Raw genomic sequence first — 19147 nt, 5'->3', positions numbered from 1 at the left:
ATTCATTCATTCAATCAACATTTCCTGAACACAAAAGTTTTAAACACTCTTTTAGCATTGTTCTAGCTAAGGAGACATTGCTATGTAAGTCAGAAAGCTCTGCCTTTGCAGTTTACATTCTAATATGGGAAAGGGGTCAAAATAGGTTAGATGCTTTGGAGAAAAACAAGAAAAAGGGAGAGTGTGCTTTTATATGGGGTGTTCGTGGATAGACTTCCTGAAAAAGGGACATTGAGCAAAGAGGTAAAGCAGAAGAGAAAGGGAACCATGCTAATATTTGGGGGAAAAGCATTCCAGGCAGAGGGAAGAACAAATGCAAAGGCCCTGAAGTACCTGCTGCACTTAAGAAACTGTGTGGAGTGCTCACTTCAGCAGCACATATACTAAAATTGGAATAATACAGCAAAGGTCATTAACATGGTGCCTGTGTGAGGATCATTCAGAAATTTGCGAAGTGTTCCATATTTTTAAGGATTAAGAGGTACAGACTTCCAGTTATAAAATAAATAAATCACAAATGAAAAGCATAGCATAGGGAAGAATATAGTCAGTCAAATTGTAATAATTTTGTATGATGACAGGTGGTGACTATACTTAATTGTAGTGAGCACTGAGTAATGTGTAGAATTGTCGGATCAATAGGTTGTACATCTGGAACTAATATAACATTGTCAACTATAGTTTGATAAAAACAAAACAACTGTGGGGAGGCTAAATGCAACTAGAGTAGAGTGACAGAGGAGAGCATAACAGGAGTTGAGATCAGAAAGGGTCTTCTTGGGTACTTGCTCTTCTTTCTGTCAGGAATGCTCTTCAAGATACTAATGTGGGGGCAGCCCTGGTGGCTCAGCGGTTTAGCGCCGCCTACAGCCTAGGGCGTGATCCTGGAGACCTCCCTCTGCCTGTGTCTCTCATGAATAAATAAATAAAATCTTAAAAAAAAAAACTAATGTGGTTTTCTTTCTTACCTTCCTCAGGTCTTTGCTCAGATGTTGCTTTCTCAGGGTGTCTGTCCTTGAACACCCCACATAAAGAATTTTGGCATTTACTCAGAGTGGAATAGGAAACCATTCAAGAATTATGGGCAAAAGAATAATTATGTTTCTGACTTAACATTGTAGAAGGATCAAATCTGGCTGCTGGGTGGAGAATACACTGTAGAGAGCAGGAGTAGATCTAGTGAGACCAATTGGAAGACTATTGTAATAAGTGAGAGATGATACTGTCATAGATCAGGTTGGAGAGGTGGAGGTGGTGAGGCTTGGTCAGATCTTGGTTATATTTTGAAGTCAGCAGAATTTTCTGGGGGACTAGGCATGGAATATGAAAGAGAAGTATTAAGGGTGACTCCAGTGTTTTTATTTTGAACAATTTGGGAGGGCTTTGCCAGTTACTGAGATGGAGGAAACTAGGTTTAGCTGTGGGAGACTGGAGACTAGGTATTCCATTTTGCTTGAGATGTTGCTTAAACAGTTGGATACCCAAAGGCTGTGGTTAAGGAGAAAGATCAAGTGTGCCGATGGCAATTTTGGAATTTTTTAAGGATATACACGGTAAATTTTCATTAGTTCACATAAAAAAAAAAATCTTTGTTACAGTTAAAGATGCTTTAAATTAATTTTAATTTCCTTAGGTACCAGGTACTGCAGAGAATGCCCGGTCATGTGTCCGAGCTTATTTTTCTGATCTACATGAAACTTTGTGTCGTCAAGAAGAAATGGCTTTAAGTGTTGTTGATGCTCACGTTCGAGAAAAACTGATTTGGCTCAGGCAGCAACAAGAAGATATGACTATTTTATTGTCGCAGGTTTCAACAGCCTGTCTCCATTGTGAAAAGACTTTGCAACAGGTAGGTAGATTACTTTGCCAGCTGGCTTCTTGTTTAGGTTCCACTAACAGGAAATTGGAGAGGAAGGCTGGAGGGTAGAGGTGGTTTCCTTGGGGTTCCCATTTGCTTTGGGTTCCTGTGAATTTCACTGCTCACATGAGAAGACCACTTTCCTTAGAGACCTGAGTTTAGATTTCATGGGGGCTTTCCTGTAAGTTTCTAAGTTTTAATAATCTATCCTACAGTTGCTTCCTCCATGATACCTCAGAGTTCTTTTTACCCTTTCAGTTACCTAGTTAATAACTACACCTAGTTAATGGTTCTTCATATTAAATTCTTTGAGTTCACATAACTGGTATAGTTTTTTTTTCCTGATTTGGACTTGAATGATATAATATGCATTGTTTATCCTTCTAGATGTTGACTAGATGCATCTTATTTATCTTTATATCTGGATAGAAAAAGCTTAATAAACAGTTGTTCAGTTCATAATGAATAATCAGCAATCAGCTACACAGCAAAATCAGAAATGGATTATCTTGATCTCATTTACTCGAATACTTCAAAGTATTTTTATATTTATTATGTTGCAAAGTATGCTCGTAGTTACTGATATATTTAGAAGTTTTTTAGAGTTTCTGAAGCATTTCATCAGAATTGTTAATGATACGATATTATCTCACTGTGTTAATGCAAATGAAATTAGGGTCTTACAGTCATTCTTCATATTGACTTAAAAATTTTTTTTAAGTTTTATTTATTTAAGTAATCTCTACACCCATTATGACCCATCATGGGGCTCCAACTCACAACCCGGAGATTATGAGTCATATGCTCTTCCAGCTGAGCCAGGCAGGTGCCCCCACTTTTGCTTTGATTAATGGTCATAGAACCCTAACTCTAACCAGTATTCTTCAAAGTTCCTGCTACAGAGATAATTGAACAGACGCATGGTAGACCATGTACATGTTTATTACCAGTTTTGAGAACAAAGCTTAATTATCCTTCCCCTCCAAAAAAATGATGCATCATCTAAGTCCAAGGTATGATGCTAAGTGGTGACGATTTGTCTGTTCATTTAGCAAATATGTTTTGAGTGCCTACCATGTGCCAGGTACATTCTAAATATATGTGCTATATTGGTAAAGAAAACAAAAAAAAAGCTATAATCTTGTGGAATTAGCATTCTAGCATGACAAAGATAAATTGTAAACTGTGATATATCTAAATAAGTAGATTATATAACATGTTAAAAGTGGTAGGAACTAGGTACAAAAAAAAAATGAGGGTCCAGCAGACTGTGTTCTTAGATAGTGTAAGCATCATTCAGAGAAGGTGAGATTTAGGGATGCCTGGGAGGCTCAGTGGTTGAGCATCTGCCTTTGGCTCAGGGCATGATCCTGGGGTCCTGGGATCGAGTCACGCATCAGGCACCCTCCATGGAGCCTGCTTCTCCCTCTGCCTATGTCTCTGCCTCTCTCTGTGTCTCAAATAAATAAATAATAAATAAATAAATAAATAAATAAATAAATCTTAAAAAAAGAGAGAGAGAAGATGAAATTTGAGCAAAGCCTCGAAAAGGAAGAAGGTGAAGGAATTTGTTCAAGCCCTAATGTGGGGAAGAATAGTCTAGCTGAGGAAAGGATTAGAATAGAAACCCTAGGACACCATGCCTGGAGTATTTGAGGAACAGCAAAAAGAGACCACTGTGGCTGGAATAGAGTAAGTGAAGAAAAGGGTAATGGAAGCTGAAATTGGAAGTAATAGGGAATTATCTGTAAGGAAGGCTTTCTGAGTCACTGGAAGGACAGACTTCAGCTTTTATTGATTGAAATGGAGAAGTCATTGTGAAATTTTGACAAGAATGACTTTGATGTATAAAAAAATAGATTGAAGGAGAGTCAGGATGGAAGGAAGGAGTTAAAAGAAAGGAGGAGTTTGGAGACTTCTGTAGAATTCCACATGAGAAAGAATAGTGGCTTAGCTTGTGGGAGTGAAAAGTGTCCAGATTTTGGACATTCAGTGGGATTCATTTATTTGTAGGGCATGAGAGAGTAGAAGGCAAGAATTGCAGGGTTTTTGTTCTGAGCAACTGGGGCAACATGCAAATAATAAGCAAAGTTTATTAATTCATAATCAGCTAATGTAAATATGCAACAGTGAGCAAAGACTGTAAACACCATTGCTCTTGTGGCGCTTACATATTATTGGGAGATCTCTATCTTACGAAGAATATATTGGTACGTGTGTAGAATTATATCTGGAATATTTGAGAAACTAGAAAGTGCTTGACTTTGAAGAGAGCCTGGGGATCTAGAGGGGAAGGGAGACTTTTCAATTTCACCTTTAGTCAGTTTTTTTAAAACCAACACCTGTATATCTGAGATCATTTTAAAAAGTACAACATACATACAGAAGTGTGTGCATACGTGTTCAGCTTGCTGAATTTTCAGACTGGACATTACCATGTAACTAGCACCCAGATTAAGTAACAGAACACTAGCAGCACCCCTAGAAACCCCTCAGACTCCCTTCTAGTAACTACCTGCTTTCCACTGAGGATAAACCATACCTTGACTTCTAATGCATACCTTATTTTTGTCTCTTTTGGTAATTAATAAAAAAGGAATCTTCATGTATGAAGTCTTCATGTCATTTCTTCTTTTACTTGACATTATGTTTGTGAAATTCATATCAGGTATAACTGTGGCTCATTCTCATTGTGGTATAGTGTTGCCTTTCTGAATACACCACAATTTATCCATTCTTCTCTTGAAAGAATTCTCTTAAATTATCTGTTAATGCCCAATTATTATCCTAGTCAAATTTACATTTTAGCTAACTTTGAATACTGTTAAATGAATTATTCTTGATTTTTGGTGGTCTCTCTTTTTTCCTTATCTGTGTAAAAGTTTACAAGAAAACTATTCTCTTTTCTAGGATGATTGTAGAGTTGTTTTGGCAAAACAAGAAATTACAAGGTTACTGGAAACATTACAAAAACAGCAGCAGCAGTTTACAGAGGTTGCAGATCACATTCAGTTGGATGCTAGTATCCCTGTCACTTTTACAAAGGTAATCACTTTACTTCATTTTTAGGTATCATTTCTGATAAGTCATAATTGTTTTATGTTCCATGATAATCAGCTTGAAGAGACAACTAAGAAATTCATAGGTTGTTTTTTTTTTTAAAAACTTTCATCAGTGCATAATAGAAAGTGGTATAATGAATCTCCATGTACCCATCACCCACTTTAACAATTAAAAACTTTTTTTTCATCCATCATTTTCCCCATTCCCTTTTTCTTCCTGAAGTCTCTCAGGTTATTTTGGAACAAATGTCAACGTATCATTTCATCTATGAAATATTTTTGTGTGTGTTTGTGAAAGGTAAGGACTGTTTTAAAAAACATAGCCAAAATATTGTTAAAAACCTAGAAAATTTAATAATGAATCTCTAATGTTAACATGATCGTTACTTAGATTTCCTAGATGGCTAAAAAAAATTTTTGTTTCTGGAAACAGAATCCAACCAAATAAGGCTTATGCTTGCCGTTTGGTTGGTATATTTTAGTCTCCTTTAAAATGCATGGCCTCGAGTGCCTGGGTGGCTCAGTTGGTTAAGCATCTGCCTTCAGCTCAGGTCATGATCCCAGGGTCCTGGGATGGAGCCTGTTGTTGGGGAGTCTGCTTCTCCCTCTCCTCCTGTCTCTCCCCACTGTTTGTGCTTACTTTTACTCTCTATCAAATAAATAAAATCTAAAAAAAAAAAAAAAAAAAAAAAAAAGTGATTTGCTCCTAATTTAAAAGGTTCATGTGTTTCGTTTTACTTTCCCTTTTTAGGGTCTATTTTTTTAGAACTAAATCTTATTTTATAATAATGTGAAACACTTTTATGGTCCGTAGTCAAATCTATAAAGCAGGGTTCATTTAGAGAAGTCTAGTTCTATCCACTTGTCTTTCTCTTTCTGTGGAAAACCATCAAGAATTTTTTCTTAGTTTTTTTCATCATTTAGAAATAGAAATACATTTATATATTTGTATGTACGCTCATCACATTAAAGGTAGAAGACAGGGATGCCTGGGTGGCTCAGCAGTTGAGTGTCTGCCTTTGGCCCAGGGTGTGATCCTGGAGTCCTGAGATCGAGTCCCACATTGGGCTCCCCGCATGGAGCCTGCCTCTCCCTATGCCTGTGTCTCTGCCTCTCTCTCACTCTCTCTCTCTGTGTCTCTCATGAATAAATAAATAAATCTTTTTTTAAAAAAAGGTAGAAAACATTACATATTTCTTTACCTTGTTCTTTTCACAGAAGTGTACATCCTAGAGATTATTCCATAGCAGTATTCAGTGACATTATTTATTCTTTTTTTATAGCTTCAAGATACTTTATTGTGCAGATAATACCACATTTGTGTGTGTGTGTGTGTGAGAGAGATAAAAAACTTAAAAATTACCATCTTAACCTTTTTTTTTTTTTTGAAAGAGAGAGCAAGTGGAGAGGGTGGGGATGGTGGAGAGTGGCACAGGAAGAGAGAAAATCTCAAGCAGTCTCCATGCTCAGCATGGGGGGAGCCCGATGCATGGCTCAGAACCCTGAGATCATGACCTTTCTGTTTCTTTGTATTTGAGTACTCTAAATACCTCATATAAGTGGAGCCAAATAGCATTTGTCTTTTTGTGACTGGCTGATCTCAATTAGTATGGCCTCAGAGTTCACCCATGTCGTGGTATGGGACACAATTCTCTTTGTTTTAAGGCTAAATAATATTGCATTGTTTGTATATACCACATTTTGTTTATGCATTCATTCATTGATGGACATTGGGTTGCTTCCACATCTTGGCTGTTATGAATAGTGTGGCTGTGGACATGGGTGTACACATATTTCTCTGAGACCTTGTCTTCATTTCTTTTGCATATATATCTGGAAGTGAGATTACTGGATATGGTAGTTCTATTTTTAATTTTTTGAGGAAAAAACTATGTTTTCCATAGTTGTACCAAATTGTAATTCCCACCCACAGTGTACAAGGATTGCAATTTCTCGACATTTTCATCAACACATGTTAATTTTGTTTTGTTTTAGATAGTAGCCATCCTGATGGGTGTGAGGTTGGTATTTCATTGTGCATTTGATTTGCATTTCTCTGATGATTAATGAAGTTGAGCATCTTTTAATATGCTTAATGGCCAGTTTATATCTTTTTGGGAGACATTTTTTTTTTTTTTTTTTTTTTGGAGACATTTTGTATAAGTCCTTTGCCTGTTTTTATTTTTTTATTTTTTTTATTTTTTATTTTTTTTAACCTACTGTGGATGTTGGATTATCCATGAGATAACAATTTATTTTTTTTTCAGTTTTTTTTTTAATTTATTTTTTATAGGTGTTCAATTTACCAACATACAGAATAACCCCCAGTGCCCGTCACCCATTCACTCCCACCCCCCGCCCTCCTCCCCTTCTACCACCCCTAGTTCGTTTCCCAGAGTTAGCAGTCTTTACGTTCTGTCTCCCTTTCTGATATTTCCCACACATTTCTTCTCCCTTCCCTTATATTCCCTTTCACTATTATTTATATTCCCCACATGAATGAGAACATATAATGTTTGTCCTTCTCCGACTGACTGACTTCACTCAGCATAATACCCTCCAGTTCCATCCACATTGAAGCAAATGGTGGGTATTTGTCATTTCTAATAATGTATACATAAACCACATCTTCTTTATCCATTCATCTTTCGATGGACACCGAGGCTCCTTCCACAGTTTGGCTATTGTGGCCATTGCTGCTATAAACATCGGGGTGCAGGTGTCCCGGCGTTTTATTGCATCTGTATCTTTGGGGTAAATCCCTAACAGTGCAATTGCTGGGTCGTAGGGCAGGTCTATTTTTAACTCTTTGAGGAACCTCCACACAGTTTTCCAGAGTGGCTGCACCAGTTCACATTCCCACCAACAGTGTAGGAGGGTTCCCTTTTCTCCGCATCCTCTCCAACATTTGTTGTTTTCTGCCTTGTTAATTTGCCCCATTCTCACCGGTGTGAGGTGGTATCTCATTGTGGTTTTGATTTGTATTTCCCTGATGGCAAGTGATGCAGAGCATTTTCTCATGTGTGTGTTGGCCATGTCTATGTCTTCCTCTGTGAGATTTCTGTTCATGTCTTTTGCCCATTTCATGATTGGATTGTTTGTTTCTTTGGTGTTGAGTTTAATAAGTTCTTTATAGATCTTGGAAACTAGCCCTTTATCTGATATGTCATTTGCAAATATCTTCTCCCATTCTGTAGGTTGTCTTTTAGTTTTGTTGACTGTATCCTTTGCTGTGCAAAAGCTTCTTATCTTGATGAAGTCCCAATAGTTCATTTTTGCTTTTGTTTCTTTTGCCTTCGTGGATGTATCTTGCAAGAAGTTACTGTGGCCGAGTTCAAAAAGGGTGTTGCCTGTGTTCTTCTCTAGGATTTTGATGGAATCTTGTCTCACATTTAGATCTTTCATCCATTTTGAGTTTATCTTTGTGTATGGTGCAAGAGAGTGGTCTAGTTTCATTCTTCTACATGTGGATGTCCAATTTTCCCAGCACCATTTATTGAAGAGACTGTCTTTCTTCCAGTGGATAGTCTTTCCTCCTTTATCGAATATTAGTTGACCATAAAGTTCAGGGTCCAAAAAAAAAAAAAATAAAAAAGTTCAGGGTCCACTTCTGGGTTCTCTATTCTGTTCCATTGATCTATGTGTCTGTTTTTGTGCCAGTACCACACTGTCTTGATGACCACAGCTTTGTAGTACAACCTGAAATCTGGCATTGTGATGCCCCCAGATATGGTTTTCTTTTTTAAAATTCCCCTGGCTATTCGGGGTCTTTTCTGATTCCACACAAATCTTAAAATAATTTGTTCTAACTCTCTGAAGAAAGTCCATGGTATTTTGATAGGGATTGCATTAAACGTGTATATTGCCCTGGGTAACATTGACATTTTCACAATATTAATTCTGCCAATCCGTGAGCATGGAATATTTTTCCATCTCTTTGTGTCTTCCTCAATTTCTTTCAGAAGTGTTCTATAGTTTTGAGGGTATAAATCCTTTACATCTTTGGTGAGGTTTATTCCTAGGTATCTTATGCTTTTGGGTGCAATTGTAAATGGGATTGACTCCTTAATTTCTCTTTCTTCAGACTCATTGTTAGTGTATAGAAATGCCACTGATTTCTGGGCATTGATTTCGTATCCTGCCACGCTACCGAATTGCTGTATGAGTTTTAGCAATCTTGGGGTGGAGACTTTTGGGTTTTCTACGTAGAGTATCATGTCATCGGTGAAGAGGGAGAGTTTGACTTCTTCTTTGCCAATTTGAATGCCTTTAATGTCTTTTTGTTGTCTGATTGCTGAGGCTAGGACTTCCAGTACTATGTTGAATAGCAGTGGTGAGAGTGGACATCCCTGTCTTGTTCCTGATCTTAGGGGAAAGGCTCCCAGTGCTTCCCCATTGAGAATGATATTTGCTGTGGGCTTTTCGTAGATGGCTTTTAAGATGTTGAGGAATGTTCCCTCTATCCCTACACTCTGAAGAGTTTTGATCAGAAATGGATGCTGTATTTTTTTTTAATTTTTTAAAATTTATTTATGATAGTCACAGAGAGAGAAAGAGAGAGAGGCAGAGACCAAGGCAGAGGGAGAAGCAGGCTCCATGCACCGGGAGCCCGATGTGGGATTCGATCCCGGGTCTCCAGGATCGCGCCCTGGGCCAAAGGCAGGCGCCAAACCGCTGCGCCACCCAGGAATCCCTGTATTTGTCAAATGCTTTCTCTGCATCTAATGAGAGGATCATATGTTCTTGGTTTTTCTCTTGCTGATATGATGAATCACATTGATTGTTTTACGGGTGTTGAACCAGCCTTGTGTCCCGGGGATAAATCCCTTGGTCGTGGTGAATAATTTTCTTAATGTACTGTTGGATCCTATTGGCCAGTATCTTGTTGAGAATTTTTGCATCCATGTTCATCAGGGATATTGGTCTGTAATTCTCCTTTTTGGTGGGGTCTTTGTCTGGTTTTGGAATTAAGGTGATGCTGGCCTCATAGAACGAATTTGGAAGTACTCCATCTCTTTCTATCTTTTCAAACAGCTTTAGGAGAATAGGTATGGTTTCTTCTTTAAACGTTTGATAAAATTCTCCTGGGAAGCCATCTGGCCCTGGACTCTTGTGTCTTGGGAGGTTTTTGATGACTGCTTCAATTTCCTCCCTGGTTATTGGCCTGTTAAGGTTTTCTATTTCTTCCTGTTCCAGTTTTGGTAGTTTCTGGCTTTCCAGGAATGCGCCCATTTCTTCTAGATTGCCTAATTTATTGGCGTATAGCTGTTCATAATATGTTTTTAAAATCGTTTGTATTTCCTTGGTGTTGGTAGTGATCTCTCCTTTCTCATTCATGATTTTATTAATTTGAGTCTTCTCTCTCTTCTTTTGAATAAGGCTGGCTGATGGTTTATCTATCTTATTAATTCTTTCAAAGAACCAACTCCTGGTTCTGTTGATCTGTTCCACAGTTCTTCTGGTCTCGATTTCGTTAAGTTCTGCTCGAATCTTTATTAACTCTCTTCTTCTCCTGGATGTAGGATCTATTTGCTGTCTTTTCTCTAGCTCCTTTATGTGTAAGGTTAGCTCTTGTATTTGAGTTCTTTCCAGTTTTTGAATGGATGCTTGTATTGCGATGCATTTCCCCCTTAGGACTGCTTTTGCTGCATCCCAAAGATTTTGAACGGTTGTATCTTCATTCTCATTAGTTTCCATGAATCTTTTTAATTCTTCCTTAATTTCCTGGTTGACCCTTTCATCTTTTAGCAGGATGGTCCTTAACCTCCACCTGTTTGAGGTCCTTCCAAACTTCTTGTTGTGATTTAGTTCTAATTTCAAGGCATTATGATCTGAGAATATGCAGGGGACGATCCCAATCTTTTGGTATCGGTTCAGACCCGATTTGTGACCCAGTATGTGGTCTATTCTGGAGAAAGTTCCATTTGCACTTGAGAAGAATGTGTATTCAGTTGAGTTTGGATGTAAAGTTCTGTAGATATCTGTGAAATCCATCTGGTCCAGTGTATCATTTAAAGCTCTCATTTCTTTGGAGATGTTGTGCTTAGAAGACCTATCGAGTATAGAAAGAGCTAGATTGAAGTCACCAAGTATAAGTGTATTATTATCTAAGTATTTCTTCACTTTGGTTAATAATTGATTTATATATTTGGCAGCTCCCACATTCGGGGCATATATATTGAGGATTGTTAAGTCCTCTTGTTGGATAGATCCTTTAAGTATGATATAGTGTCCCTCTTCATCTCTCACTACAGTCTTCGGGGTAAATTTTAGTTTATCTGATATAAGGATGGCTACCCCTGCTTTCTTTTGAGGATCATTCGAATGGTAAATGGTTCTCCAACCTTTTATTTTCAGGCTGTAGGTGTCCTTCTGTCTAAAATGAGTCTCTTGTAGACAGCAAATAGATGGGTCCTGCTTTTTTATCCAGTCTGAAACCCTGTGCCTTTTGATGGGGTCATTAAGCCCGTTCACGTTCAGAGTTACTATTGACAGATATGTGTTTAGTGTCATCATGATATCTATTCAGTCCTTGTTTTTGTGGATTGTTCCACTGAACTTCTTCTTAAAGGGGAATTTTGAGAGTCCCCCTTAAAATTTCTTGCAGAGCTGGTTTGGAGGTCACATATTCTTTCAGTTCCTGCCTGTCTTGGAAGCTCTTTATCTCTCCTTCCATTTTGAATGAGAGCCTTGCTGGATAAAGTATTCTTGGTTGCATGTTCTTCTCATTTAGGACCCTGAATATATCCTGCCAGCCCTTTCTGGCCTGCCAGGTCTCTGTGGAGAGGTCTGCTGTTACCCTAATACTCCTCCCCATAAAAGTCAGGGATTTCTTGTCTCTTGCTGCTTTAAGGATCTTCTCTTTATCTTTGGAATTTGCAAGCTTAACTATTAAATGTCGAGGTGTTGAACGGTTTTTATTGATTTTAGGGGGGATCTCTCTATTTCCTGGATCTGAATGCCTGTTTCCCTTCCCAGATTAGGAAAGTTTTCAGCTAGAATTTGTTCAAATACATATTCTGGCCTTCTGTCCCTTTCCGCACCCTTGGGAACACCAATTAAACGTAGGTTTTTCTTCCTCAGGCTGTCGTTTATTTCCCTTAATCTATCTTCATGGTCTTTTAATTGTTTGTCTCTTTTTTCCTCAGTTTCCCTCTTTGCTATCAACTTGTCTTCTGTGTCACTCACTCGTTCTTCCACCTCGTTAACCCTTGTCGTTAGGACTTCTAGTTTGGATTGCATCTCATTCAATTGATTTTTAATTTCTGCCTGATTAGCTCTAAATTCTGCAGTCATGAAGTCTCTTGAGTCCTTTATGCTTTTTTCTAGAGCCACCAGTAGCTGTATAATAATGCTTCTGAATTGGCTCTCTGACATCGAATTGTAATCCAGATTTTGTAACTCTGTGGGAGAGAGGACTATTTCTGATTCTTTCTTTTGAGGTGAGGTTTTCCTTCTAGTCATTTTGCTCAGTTCAGAGTGGCCAAAAGCAAGTTGTATTGGGAAAAGGAGAAAAAGAGAGGAGAGAAAGAAGAAAAGAAAAAGAGAGAGAAAAAAAAAGGAAGATAAAAAAGAAGAAAAAAAGAAAGGAAAAAAAGGGGTGGAGGAAGGAAACAAATCAAAAAGCAAAACAAAACAAAACAACAACAAAAAAAGAAAAGAAAAGGAAAAAAAAAGAACAACGGGGGAGTATCTTCTGATTCTGTATATACTCTAAGACTCTTGACTTCCCCTGGAAATTGTCCGTCTAGCTGGTCTTCTGGGGGAGGGGCCTGTTGTGCTGATTTTCAGGTGTTAGCACTTGGGGGAGCTGCTCTGCCCCCTGCTTGGTGCAGGGCTCAGTGGGGGTTGTTTACCCGGTGAGGCCCCAGGAGGAACAACCCCAGTGGCGGGGCCAGCTCTGGAAACCTGGATTCAGCCCCCGCAGGAACTCCTGAGCTCTCCGTCTGCAGGGCCTGGAGGCTCCGGGGCGGGGCCGCTGATCTGCTCAGCTTGGGGCAGGAGCGTCCTTGCTGTCTTGGGCCCTCCCTGCCTCTGCCTGTCCTGGGGGGAGGCTGGATCCCGAGCTGTGTCCCGGCGCCCTGTGCTCCCGGTCTGCGCTGTTGGATTCGCGCTCCCGCCCCGCAGCCCCCTCCGCACGGAGCCTCTTCCTCTGCCCGAGCCCCTCCGAGCTGCTCCGGTCCCGCCGTGCGCGCTGCAGCCCTTAGGGAGCTCGGCGCACTCTCCCGGGGCGCAGGTGCCTGTTAGTGTCCCACGGAGCCCGAGGGCATCCCCGCCCTCCTGGGTCCTGCTCCAACTCCCCGCGAGCCCCTTTCCGCCCGGGAAGGTCGGTGCAGCTCCTGCTCCTCCGGGACGGGGCTCTCCTGTCCTGGGGACCCTCGCCCCGGCCTCAGCCCGGCTCCTCGCGGGCCCCTCCCCCTTGGAGGCCTTCGTTTCTTTATTTCTTTTTTCCCGTCTTCCTACCTTGATAGAAGCGCGAACTCTTCTCGCTGTAGCATTCCAGCTGGTCTCTCTTTAATTCTCAGGCCGAATTCATAGATTTTCAGGATAATTTGAAGGTTTTCTAGGTAATTTGGTGGAGACAGGTGATTTGGAGACCCTACTCTTCCGCCATCTTGCCCCTCCTCCCCTTTGCCTGTTTTTAATTGAGTAACTTGATTTTTTCTTGTTGTTGAGTTGTAGGAGTTCTTATATATTCTGGATAAGAATCCATTCTTAGATATATAATTTGCAAATACTTTGTTCCATTTGGTAGGTTGCTTCTTCACTTTGTTGATTGTATCCTTGATTCATAAAAGTTTAAGATTGATATGGTCCCATCTGTCTACTTTTGCTTTTGTCGACTTTGTTTTTGGTGTCATAACCAAAAGAAATCAAAGCCAAATCCACTGTCATGAAGATTTGCAGTATGTTTTCTTCTAAAGGTTTTATAGTTCTGGGTGTCATTTTGGAACTTTTATCCATATATTTAAAATCCAAGTATTTATAATTATATACTTTGTAAATCTATCCTTTTATCGTTATATAATACCTTTTGTCTCCTATGACAATTTCTTATTTAAATATTTTTATTTATTTATTCATGAGAGACAGAGAGAGAGAGAGGCAGAGACACAGACACAGGAAGAGGGAGAAGCAGGCTCCATGCGGGGAGCCCAACCTGGGACTTGATTCTGGTTCTTCAGGATCACACCCTGGGCTGAAGGTGGCGCTGAACACCGCTGAGCCCCTCCGGGCTGCCCGACAGTTTCTTATTTAAAGTCTATTTTGTTTAATAATAGGATAACCACCCGTGCTCTCTTTTGAGTATGATTTACATGGAGTATCTTTCTTTTCCTTCACTTTCAGCCTTCTTGTGTCCTTAAATATGAAGTGAGTCACTTATAGACAGACAGCATATTGTTAGATCTTGGTTTTTTTTCAATCCATTTAGTCAAACTGTGTCTTTTCCTTTGGGAGTTAAATCCATTTATATTTCAAGTAATTATTAATAGGTAAAGACTTATATTATCATTCTGTTCATTGTTTTTTGTATATCTTATAGCTTCTTTGTCCTTCCTTTTCTCTTACTGCCTTCTTCTGTGTCTTAGTGATCTTTTATAGTGTCATCATTTGATTCACCTCTCATTTCCTTTTGTGTATATTCTGTGGATTTTATGTGTTTACTATTGTTATTACAGAGAACATCTCATTTTAACATTCTATTTGAAAGTGATAACAATTAAACTTCTTTTTCATATAAACCTTCTATTCTTTTATAACCCCATTCCCCATACTTTATGTGATTGATGTCACAGATTACACCTTTGTACATTATATACCGGTTACCAAGGCTTATATAATTTTTTAAATGTTTGTTATTTCAGTTTTCTAAGGATAGATTCATGCAACAAAATTATAATAATACAGGTTGCTATTTGTTCGTGTAATCAGAAGAATGAATAGGAGATGAAATAATTGACAAGGGTATTATAAATAAAAGTATAAATGCTAATACTTAACTCCATATCAAAATAAGAGGATTTAAATTTTTAAAAATTACAGGACAATAGAGTTCACATTGGACCAAAAATGGAAATTCGAGTTGTTACGTTAGGATTAGATGGTGCTGGAAAAACTACTATTTTGTTTAAGTTAAAACAGGATGAATTCATGCAGCCTATTCCAACAATTGGTAAGTATGAGTACTGCTTTTTACTTTAATGGATGCTTTATAGACAAACTCTAGCTTACAGCTGAGTTCTTGGAGGTCTTATTTTATGCCAGTATGGCATTGTGGTGGGCTCTTTACATAAGCATGTCTGAGAAAAACAATGCAAGATTCAGTGGCTGTTGGATTGAAATGTAGATGGTGGGATATTAAGAAGTAACAGATTTGTGGGATCGTTGGAAGGATTAAAGGGTGGTGAGGGTTAGGGGAAAGGAGTGGTAGTAGTGCAGAGCTGTTAGGTATTTGAGTTTCAGGATCTAAAGATCCTGGTGGAGGTATAGAGGACTAACAGCTGTTAAAGGTATATCTTCCCCATATGTGTTTATTAAGACTGGAGTTGGTTGGGCTGCAGTAGATATTGCTGTATGAAGATAATTTGTATTATCACAATTATAAATAGTGGGTCGCCTATGTTTGGTGTGTTACTGATTATAAATATAAGTTCAGTATTAAAGTAACTTTTTTTTGAAAACAGGTTTTAATGTGGAAACTGTAGAATATAAAAATCTAAAGTTCACTATTTGGGATGTAGGTGGAAAACACAAATTAAGACCATTGTGGAAACATTATTACCTCAATACTCAAGGTAAGAGTCAAAATGGTATCTTAATTTTTCAGAATTTTAGGATGCCAGTTTTCCTAGGAAAGGAATTGATTTAACTAGTGAAGCTTATTTTATTAAAAAAGTTAAGGTGGAAAGAGTGGGATCTGTACTTAGGTTTATTTCATGAAAAAGGTCATAATTATAGCTTAAAACTTACTTACCTTATACCTAGGCAGTTAAGAGTACATACTGCTTGCTGCTCTTAACAATTAAAGTATGTTATTAGTATTCATAAGAGTGTGATCACTGCCTATACTGTGATGTAGAGTAGAATTCTTGGTGTATGTTTCTGCTGCTCTCTTCAATTCAGTTAAACATTTTCCTCATTACAATCTCTCAAAAGCTCCATTCCTTCATTTCCATTCACAGTTATTTGTTTTCTGCAGAAGAACCTGCGGTAGTTTACTTTTGGCCAAACTGAGTTTTATCACATATTTCACCTAACATTTATTAATATTTGGGCCTCATTCTATGCTTTTGCTTATACCAAACATAAAACTAATGTTCATGCCACCTGTTTTATATATATTCATACTTTCCACCTAAAAGAAAAACTTGGGATTTTTTTTTTTTTTTTATGATAGTCACAGAAAGAGAGAGAGAGAGAGAGAGAGAGAGAGAGAGGCAGAGACATAGGCAGAGGGAGAAGCAGGCTCCATGCACCGGGAGCCCAACGTGGGATTTGATCCCGGGTCTCCAGGATCGCGCCCTGGGCCAAAGGCAGGCGCCAAACCGCTGCGCCACCCAAGGATCCCAAAACTTGGGATTTTTGATATTGAATTTAGTATAAGCCATTGATTAATAAGGGAAAAAATGGGATTTTGAACATGAGGAATGATTGAAAAGTCAGAATGTTTAGCTATCATAAGGTACCTGGAAAGATTCCAAAAGAGAATCAATTCACTAGGTACTTGTGAAATTTCTGCTATGTGTTTTGAGTATAGTATATATGGAAAGTGCTGTGCTAGACACCAAAAGAGATACTTTGCAGAGATAAAGGTGGTGATTTATTTAGACTATTTTTTGGCAAAGGAAGTAGTAATCAAAGAACAAGTAGCATCATAGGCCATGAAAGAAGCCTTAACAAATTCAAAAAGATCGGGGGATCCCTGGGTGGCTCAGCGGTTTTGCACCTGCCTTCGGCCCAGGGTGTGATCCTGGAGTCCCGGGATCAAGTCCCGCATTGAGCTCCGTGCATGGAGCCTGCTTCTCCCTCTGCCTGTGTCTCTGCCTCTCTCTGTCTCTCTCCTCTCTCTCTCTCTCTCTCTCTCTGTGTCTCATGAATAAATAAATAAATCTTTAAAAAAAATTCAAAAAGATCAATGTATCTTCTCTTTACCTTTTTAAAAAATATTTATGTCCTTAGTGTGAATGGCAGAGGGGCACAGGGAGAGGGAGAAGGAAAGGAAGAATCTCAAAGAGACTCCCTATGGAGCCCTACGTGGGGCTCAACCCCATGATCCTGAGATCATGACCTGAATGAAAATCAAGAGTCAGACGCCTAAGCAGCTGAGCTACCCAGGAGCCCCTCAATGCATCTTTTCTGACCACAATGCTATGAAACTAGAAGTCATCCACAAGAAAAAATATGGAGAGACCACAAATATGTGGTGGCTAAATAACATGTTACTAAATAATTAAGGGGTTGGGCAGCCCCGGTGGTGCAGCGGTTTGGCGCCTCCTGCAGCCTGGGGTGTGATCCTGGAGATCCGGGATCGAGTCCCACATCGGGCTTCCTGCATGGAGCCTGTTTCTCCCTCTGCCTGTGTCTCTGCCTTTCTCTCCTTCTCTCTGAATAAGTAAGTAAATCTTTAAAAAAATAATAATAATAATAAATTAAGGGGTCAACCTGAAAAATCAAAGAAGAAATCAAAAAGTACATAGAAATAAGTGAAAATGAAAGCACATGGTTCAAAACCTTTGGGACGCAGAAAAAGCTGTTTTAAGGGGGAATTTTATAGCAATACAGCCTACCTCAAGAAGCATGAAAAATTCAAATAACCTAGCCTACACCTTAAAAGAGCTAGAAAAAGGACAAACATAGCCTAACCAGTAGACAGAAGAAAATAATAAAGATTAGAGCAGAAAAAGGAACCCTCTTGCACTGCTGGTGGGAATGCAAACTGGTGCAGCCACTCTGGAAACAGTACGGAGTTTCCTCAAAAAGTTAAATTTAGAACTACTGTATGAACCAGCAATTGGACTACTAGGTATTTACCCAAAGAATATAGAAACACTAATTCAAAGGGATATATGCACTCTGATGTTGATAGTATCATTATCAGCAATAGCCAAGTTATGGAGAGCTCAAGTGTCCATTGATTGATGAATGTGTAAAGAATTGGTGGTATACATATACAATGGAATATCACTTAGCCATAAAAAGGAATGAAATCTTGCCATTTGCAATGACTTGGATGGAGCTAGAGAATATAATAAATAAGTCAGAGAAAGACAAATACTATATGGTTCCACTCATGTGGACTTTAAGAAACAAATAAGCAAAGAGGAAAAAAAGAAAAACGAGAAAGAGACTCTTAAACTGATAGGTATCGTAGAGGAGATAATGGTGGGGATTAAGAAGTGCATTTGTTACAATGAGCATCGGATGATTATAATAAAAAGCATTACTTTGGGAAATCATGGGAGGTATATCCCCATTAATTAGGAGAAAAATGCCCACATACACAGCACTTTGTTTTGGTGGAGGAAATGTTTTAAATCCTGTTATAGATGGGAAAATGAAGAAGGTCGAAAAGTTAGGTGAACTATATGAGGTCATACTGTTAAGTACTGCTAGGCCCTCTTGTAGGCAGCCTTTCTGTGAAAAACATAGTAGATAATAGACTAAGCATAATACAGTAAGGAGAGCATTAAAATATTTGGTCCATTTACTGAGAGTTAACAGATGACTAATTCAGTTTTTTTTTTTCCCCTAGCCGTTGTATTTGTTGTTGACAGCAGTCATAGAGACAGAGTTAGTGAAGCACATAGTGAACTTGCAAAGTTATTAACGGAAAAAGAACTTCGAGATGCTTTGCTCCTGATTTTTGCTAACAAACAGGTAACACGTATTTCTGAATACTATTTGGTAGTTTTGTTTATTCTACATTACAAGGTAACTGGAAAGATTTCAAAACAGATAATTCAGTAGATACTTATGAAATTTCTGTTGAGTATTTTATAAATACAATGTATATGCAAAGTGCTATACTTGGTACCTTGGAGTATATGGGAAAGAAAGAAATTGATGCTTACCAGAAACTCCTATATATGTATGTGAACGTGTAAGTGACTGTGTATGAGATTCTAATACATAGAAAACTGGCAAGTCACTTCAGTAATATTAACATGCTATGGGAAATTAGAGTAGTTCTAAAGGTGGCATCTTGTAAAAGATTTGTAAAAAGTGG

At 38.6% G+C, this 19147-nt stretch overlaps 1 protein-coding gene and 1 non-coding gene across 4 annotated transcripts in view; both read left to right on the top strand.

The window, feature by feature from the left end:
• Positions 1–19147, top strand: part of TRIM23 (tripartite motif containing 23) — a 37193-nt gene that overhangs the window by 14042 nt on the left and 4004 nt on the right. For all 3 annotated transcript variants that reach the window (XM_038530738.1, XM_038530737.1, XM_038530736.1), the window contains 5 exons: positions 1634–1849; positions 4769–4903; positions 14965–15094; positions 15606–15716; positions 18674–18798. In XM_038530738.1, coding sequence (XP_038386666.1) covers positions 1634–1849; positions 4769–4903; positions 14965–15094; positions 15606–15716; positions 18674–18798 — 717 coding nt within the window. The remainder of the gene's footprint in view (positions 1–1633; positions 1850–4768; positions 4904–14964; positions 15095–15605; positions 15717–18673; positions 18799–19147) is intronic.
• LOC119870541 lies at positions 360–469 on the top strand. The gene has a single exon (XR_005356217.1). It is a non-coding gene; the product is annotated as a U6 spliceosomal RNA (small nuclear RNA).

The sequence above is a fragment of the Canis lupus genome, chromosome 2, assembly GCF_011100685.1.
Source record: "Canis lupus familiaris isolate Mischka breed German Shepherd chromosome 2, alternate assembly UU_Cfam_GSD_1.0, whole genome shotgun sequence".
Classification (NCBI taxonomy): Eukaryota; Metazoa; Chordata; class Mammalia; order Carnivora; family Canidae; genus Canis; species Canis lupus.
Note: the sequence above shows the minus strand (reverse complement) of the source record. Positions and strands in the feature narration are given on the sequence as shown.